Genomic DNA, 7,197 nt, shown 5'->3' with positions numbered 1-7,197 from the left:
CTCTCAGCGACGAGATACTTCACGGTGCACTGCGCTTTGAAATTCTGGAAAGATGATCCACATGACGCCTTTGTGGAAAATAGCAGATTATAATAAACCCTTTCGTATGTTTCAAACGCATTCTGTTTGAACTGGATGTGATGAAATAAAACATGACTTGATGATATCATCATTTATTACGTTTCAGTCACATTACAGCAGATACGAAGAATTTCACAACAGCATAGCATGGAGGCTACGAAAAAAAATGACCGGCTAAATTAAGTACAAATAAAACATACGTAAATAAAAGACCCTAAGTCTACATTATCAACATTTATAATTTCTTTCACCACATGTATTATGAATGTAGCAGTGATCGGTAACGTCATTTAAACCTCTGGTAGCCTACTGCTTTGATAAAGTACAAAATACACATTTTTTGTCACTGACAAGGATTATTGTGCCAGTATATGCTACACAAGAACATTATTTATGTACAGATGCTCAATATCTTTAATTCTAACAGTGTAGGCTACTTAACAGAAGAGGCTCCGCTTTTCTTTTCTTTTTAAACAACTACTTTTGAATCATTTATCTGTTCTGTGTACATTCAGTCACTATCACCAAAATGTTCAGTATTATGTACATTATTTTCATAATTACAGTGTTTTCTGGCGTAACAGTGTGGAAACAAGAATTATGGCAAAACTGTAGTTGAAGAATTTACACTTTGGCCATTAACTGTGAATGTCAGTCCTTTTATACTTTTTATTGATTAACCTGTGGATGGATAGATAGATAGATAGATAGATAGATAGATAGATAGATAGATAGATAGATAGATAGATAGATAGATAGATAGATAGATAGATAGATAGATAGATAGATAGATAGATAGATAGATAGATAGATAGATAGATAGATAGATAGATAGATAGATAGATAGGCTTTGCTTCGTTTTAACTGTGAGGATAGAAACTGTAATAACCAATGTCCTTTGTGCAGTTTTTCTCACACTCTCTCGGTGTCAGCAGCTCAGACTTTAACGGGGACACTGTCTCTGAAACCGGTGTTGCAGAAGGTGAGATCCTTCTCCGCTTGGCCTGTTCAAAGATACCAGAATCGCTCGAATCGATGGATTTGATGGAGGACGGCGTCTCAATCCAGCTCGACTCAGACGTCATGTCTTTAGGTTTGGTCTCCTCCGAGCCGCCGATGGGTGATCTCTCTGTGGTGATGGAGTCTCCCTCCTCGGACAGGTAGCTAGTGCCTGTTCTGCCACCGATGGTGTTAGTAGGCCAGCAGGAAAAGACCGAGCTGGATTTACTATTTACACCACAATACTGCGGCGGCGTGCGTCCTCCCCAGCCAGACGGGTCTGCGTAATAGCCAAGAGGCCGATTGGAGCAGCCTGCAGTCGGCAGGGGAAGAGCCTTCACTCCGGCCGCTGCGTAGGACAGTAAGGTGGCCGCGTTACCGGCAAAATCAGCGGCGTCGTATGCCGAGGCAGCAAAGTCCAGTCGGTTGTTGGCAGGGGTGACAAACCATCGCTGCGGGGGGGTGGCAACACTGGGCTCCTCGGTTTGCTGCGGGGATAGCAAGCTGTTGCCGAGTGGGACGCTGCGCTCCGTGCCAGGCCCAGTCCCCACGCCAGGGTGAAAGCGAGATTTGGCATAAGTGCTGACAAATTGGTCCTGCAGGAAAGAGCTAGGCATGGCATATCTCGCACCCGGCACGATCTGTGAACGCGGAGAGTCACCCGGTGATGGAGTTAGGCGGTCAATGTCGCAGCCTGTGTAGACACTGAAAAGATGGAGAGAAAAACAGAGAAGCAATTCAGAAACTAAACAGTGTGTTGTAGTCTGTTCTCAGAACATTAAACAAATTAAGGTCAACGGGGCCTCTCTGTTTCAGTAATGTAGCAGTTTAATAGACATGAGGAAAGTTTGTTTTCCATTATTCTTTCTGAAGGTGAGATAACTGCAGGGTTCGAAAACATCTGCAAAACCATCCCAGTCTAGATCCAAGCTCGAAATACGCCGGGTGCCTTACACAGTACGAAGAAAACGTCGTCAAATAGATCCGACTTGCTTTCTCAGTTATCGTGTAGTTATTTCCTTGTTTCGAGTATGATTTTCATTTTCTCGTCACTCATTAGTACGCCTTTCATTTACAATGAAAAACAAGCTCAAATCAAATAAAGGAGGAACCTTGTCATACATACAGTGAATCGGTACAGTTACGAGCTCTGGACGCAATTGCGCACATTTATTACACGCAAACAAGTGCATATGTGTGTGTTATGGTGTGTGTTATGATAAAAGAAAAACGCATTGCTTCATTTGCAGTCAGAAATGTTATTATTAATCCAATGTTCAATTAATTTTCCCTGTAAAAGTACATATTTTATTTATCATGCGAACTCCTTCCAACTTCAAAAGCAATACAACGAATTTTCAACAGAATTATCAATACATAAATTAAATTTTTACAAAGAAAAAACCCAAGCTAAGTGGCTATTATAGTTTCTAATTAAAACTACAGAAGCATAAAAAGACACTCACACACACACACTTACACACACACACACACACACACACACACACACACACACACACACACAAATTACAACCAAAAACAAAGAAGATATTTTGAAGGAAGGAAAAAGAGAGAAAGAGAGACGATCTTACGTGTCATAGTTGTCCCGAAATCCTTTAGCGAACGGATTGTGGTCAATTTTCAGTTGCGTAATCTGTGGGGGGAAATGCATAGAAGGATCCATAAGGTGTGTTCCAGACGTTTAGCGCAGTGCAGCATAAATGCAAATAATATTAACAATTCGTTTAATTTTGTTCTTTGTTTTTACGCGAAAATGTGTTTGTCAACAGGAAATTATTAATCCCAGTGTGCGTCTTGCTTTAAGATTTAGGTTAAAAAATTGTATTCGTATTAAAACTTTATTGTTCTACTTTGTTTTTTAAGTATATATATATATAGTAGAATTCCCGATATTTTGAATCGTCTTTCAACAGGCTAATGTTCAAAGTATAAATGCTGCTGTGCGGTTGGTGTCTGGTGACATTTCCAGTGTTGTGTCAGATATTAAGTGGTCTTACATCGGTATTCTGGTAAGCTGTGACAGCGATGAATTGCGTTTCTGTGAAGGTGAAAGTCTGGACTCTTCCTGGCTGGTTGGTGTCTTCTGTCCCATCCTCGTTTACTTCCACCACATGGAGCCTGGGCTGGTACTTGTGGAGAGACTGAAGAACCACCATCTGGAGATCCAATTAAAGACGTTTGTCAGACTTTGAATTTCAAAGTTTGGAAAGATGATTTGAGAAGAAAAATAAACTAATTTAGCACAATTGTGTATTCATATTTCGTGTTTATTATAATGACACACGCGACTATTGTTTCGAATTAAATGACACAGAGAAAGCAATACGACACATCTAAAAATAATAATCAGGAGATGAATAAAAAGGAAAAAATAAACATTTCAGTTTCCAGCTCGTATTACATATAAATATATATTTATATCATTCAGACATTTCTTATCACATTGTTACCTGCCCCGTGTTGTTGGAGGCACCTTTGTTGTTTGTGAGCTTTAGCTTTCCAAATGATATTTCTTGACGCATCCAGTGCGCACCGGTATTTGGCGAATCCGGGTGCATGTAAACTCTATTGCCTATTAAAAAGAAGAAGAAAAAATAGGCAAAGAAAAGAAGTAAAAATATATATCACTATTTAGAAACAAATTCCTCACAAATTTTCATTCACAATTTTTACCACATATTTTAGTTATAGGTATAAAAACAAAACACTTTTTTTTTTTACCATGTTCTCAAAATCAAACTGTCGAGTAAATGTAATCGTTACAAAGCGCAGATGTGATACCTATGACATTCGTGTCTGCTTTTCCGCAAGGCACCCACTTTCCTCCTTGAAATCGCCAGTGATTTGGATCGGCGAGTATTACATCCACAAATATATTGTAGTGGGCAGTTGGGTCAAGGCCAGAAATGTTGAAGCTTAAAAATGGAAACATTCGTCTGCGGGGAAAAAAGAAACACAGGCTTAGAAAATGTCTCTATTTTTTTCTAGTTTTTCATTTTGCGTCTTTATTTAGTTTTTGTTTTATTTCTTTGTTTGTTATTAATGAGCTTGCCTTGGTATTATACAAAGTTCATTATCGCTTTTATTATTTTTTCGTTTTTTCAGGGAAATAATCTAAAATGATCTTAATACGCGCCCATTTAAACTTCGATCTAAAAATGTTCCAGTAACGCAAACAATTATCGAATATTGTTGCATGCCTCTAAAAAAAAAATAAGCGAGTGCGCGTACTTACCGTCCTTGCTTTGTGATGATCATCTCTGTTTGGTGTCTGTGAAACTTCAGCCACAGGGCCCTGTTGCACAGATACACCTGCGCTTTCCCCGGAACCAGTCCTGCTTGCGCTGAGGAGAACTGGTAAAAAGCACCTCCTTGGTATGTGTGTCCATACTGTTGCGCGTAAGGGTAACCCGCTGTCGGGTAGCCTTGAGGAGAAGTGTTGGTTAAAAGGCTGTTGTAAGCTCCATTGGTTATGACCGGATGATGTGCCATGTATCGGCTGGGACTTCCAATAGAAAAAGCCGGGTGCGCTGGTCCATGCTGGCTCGGGTAAGGGAACATGGCACTGGGAGCTGCTGAGACTGACTGCGGCTGGGTAGATGGAGAAAAGATGCACCTTTCTCCTGCAGATCCATCGAAATTATGACGGATGTCAGAGACTCCGTGAAGATCAGGAGAGAGTTTGCCCCTCTGGACGTCCCCTGATGCGTCCTTGGAGTCGGGAAAATTGTCTGCCTCTGACTGATTCGTCATCTCCCTGGAGTTTTTTTTCAGAGGTGAACTTCTCTCCAGGTTGTCACTTGCAGATATAATAGGATGGTCCTGCAACGAAAGCTCTGATCCATTGGAGCTCGAAAAGCCACTGCCCACATTCATAAATTTCTTGGAGAGATCACTCGCCGGCGAGATGCAATTCTCGACCTGCATAGCTCAATAGGAAGCTACTATTAGCTCAACCTATATCACAAGCTTTTGCACACGCCTTTCCTAATCTAACACTACGAAACGCCTTACGATGACTTGAGTTACGGAAGGCAGCAAATTAGCCAATTGACACCATCCTGCAATCAGGAAGGATTTTCTTTCCATCACTCTCGCTGCTTTGCTAATGAAACAAGTACTGCGATTGGTTAACTCAGGGCTGTAATTTAATTAGACAGCTCTTAATTAGGACGATAAGAAGAGCGCTATGAGCAAAGTGATTTGTTTGTAGTGTGACATGGGCCTATATTTGAATAAAACATATGGAGACAGACTCCTTTTTAGCAGTATATGAAATAAACAAAAAATAAACCAAAAAAAAAATAGAAAAAAGATATATCATAGTTATGAAGATTGTTTTTGCTGTCAGCTGTGACGACAGCGGCGTTATTTACCTTTATCCACGTTATTTACCTATTTATGTGCCATGAGTGCCAAAGTATGTCTGCCGAAGAAACCAAGATATATTATTAACACGCCAAAAATGACAGTCCATGACAGGCGGTGCATCTGATGCCTTAAAATGTTTGTGATATAGCGTGAAATCATGGCGTCCCACTGAAGATGTGTTTATGAGTCCCAGTCCTGGTAAATATTTTATGCACTAAAGTTATGAACCCGTGCACTGGTAACAGGGGCTGCTGTGCCAAACACAGCTCACTGCCAGAGAGACACAAAGTAGGACTCGGAGTTTTGAGTAGAAATTAGCATTATGCAGTTTAGTTAATTTAATTTTTGTCCGTTTGAGAAAGCAAGCGTAAGAAGGAGATGGGAGAAACATTAAGTCCGAGTTGTAAAATCTAATTACTCGGGAAATATATTTAAAGACAGAATAAATTTGATCTCAGGAGGGTGCAGGTCTCTGAGATAACTGACAGTAAGTTTGAGAATATCGACAGCAGATAGAGAATAAATAAACTCTAAAATAGAAATGATTGTTAATCAGACCACTTCGAAAATGCACCAAGCCCCCCGGCGCAGTAAAATAAATCAGTCCTGATTGAGAAGATGGAACTAAGTGTTAGGATAGCCGCAAGTTACAGTGGCTCAGTCCCCGGTGCAAAGAGAGCAGCTGCAGCATGGCTCCCAGCTTAACTTACTAACAAGGTTATTACCAAGTTAACACTACCGCTGTTCAAAGGGAGTGGTTTGATATACATTTCCTCGCATATACATTTCCTATGATTGCGAGGCCTTTGTAAATTGTCCTGAATTTCAAACTTTCCACTTCACTGTTCACCAGAGCCACGGTGTGTCATTGTGAAGGTTATCCTCTGTCCGAAAGGCATCGATTCAACACTGGCAACTTTTACACTTCCGTTTAATCGCATTATTATTACCAGGTGATTCTCGTGGATGATAAGAAACACCACTAACTATCAAGGAACCCATTACAATATCACTAACTGCCTCCGTTGATCATTTCTACTTCACTGAGTAACTTCTGGTTTAGTTACACTGCAGTGTTGTGTGGAAGCTAAAGAGAAGACCAATAAAGGCCCGTTGCATTGGTGAACACAGCCACCAGTTCGTATCTCTAATGAAGAGCTATGAATTTCTGAAGCTAACAAGAGGGGTCATTACAGAAAGGCTACTGGTTCCAACAATCTATTCCTGTGAAACATGCAAGCACGGGCTTGCCTGTGCCCAAGGAAAAGAGGCCACTCTCTGCTCTACTCATTACAGGATTATGGTTCACTTCCATCGCTGATCTTTAATAAGCAAAGTGGGCTTCCTTCCCCCCCTCAACAAGCCAATTGTTGAATCACCCATGCAGCAACTCTGTGTTTCCCTAGGTAATGCACTGCCTGTTTATCAGATTAAGTCATCTATTTATTGGCTCAGCTAGCTAGTGGACATAACCAAAGAGGAGGGGGCTGATTTGTCATGCCCATAGCCAGCATTGTCCCTCAGGGAGATGTAGAGCAGGTTAGGATCTCGGCTCCCTGCCTTGTACACACCCTCCATTGACCAGCTGAGCATAATCTAGTGTGAACAGCAGTTATGCCTTTTCAATTTTCAAATAATATTATAACGGCTGTATCTGTATTATATCACCCATATAAAATAAATCAAAGACAAAAAAAACCCCTCAAACACAAACTGCCTTCAATA

General features: G+C 40.7%; 1 protein-coding gene across 1 annotated transcript; it reads right to left on the bottom strand.

Annotated features, from left to right (window-relative positions):
• Window positions 1-832: 832 nt before the first annotated feature.
• tbr1b (T-box brain transcription factor 1b) lies at window positions 833-7,148 on the bottom strand. Its single transcript, XM_005918216.3, has 6 exons — window positions 4,337-7,148; window positions 3,883-4,037; window positions 3,552-3,673; window positions 3,099-3,257; window positions 2,673-2,734; window positions 833-1,785 (listed from the first exon to the last, which is right to left on the bottom strand). The coding sequence occupies exons 1-6, from the start codon at window positions 5,026-5,028 to the stop codon at window positions 942-944; spliced, it is 2,034 nt and encodes a 677-aa protein (XP_005918278.1). The 5' UTR covers window positions 5,029-7,148; the 3' UTR covers window positions 833-941.
• Window positions 7,149-7,197: the final 49 nt, after the last annotated feature.

This window comes from Haplochromis burtoni, unplaced genomic scaffold (assembly GCF_018398535.1).
Source record: "Haplochromis burtoni strain Fernald_Lab_line unplaced genomic scaffold, NCSU_Asbu1 Contig_29, whole genome shotgun sequence".
Classification (NCBI taxonomy): Eukaryota; Metazoa; Chordata; class Actinopteri; order Cichliformes; family Cichlidae; genus Haplochromis; species Haplochromis burtoni.
The sequence above is the reverse complement of the archived record's forward strand: the minus strand, read 5'-3'. Positions and strand labels throughout refer to the sequence as shown.

Bases quoted from the DNA above. Each gene is read 5' to 3' on its own strand.
- tbr1b (XM_005918216.3), bottom strand. From the start codon at position 5,028: ATGCAGGTCGAGAATTGCATCTCGCCGGCGAGTGATCTCTCCAAGAAA. The intron at 4,038-4,336 runs GTAAGTACGCGC...TTTTCCCCGCAG, and splicing joins ATCATCACAAAGCAAGGACG to ACGAATGTTTCCATTTTTAA. The intron at 2,735-3,098 runs GTAAGACCACTT...TTCCCCCCACAG, and splicing joins CAGCTTACCAGAATACCGAT to ATTACGCAACTGAAAATTGA.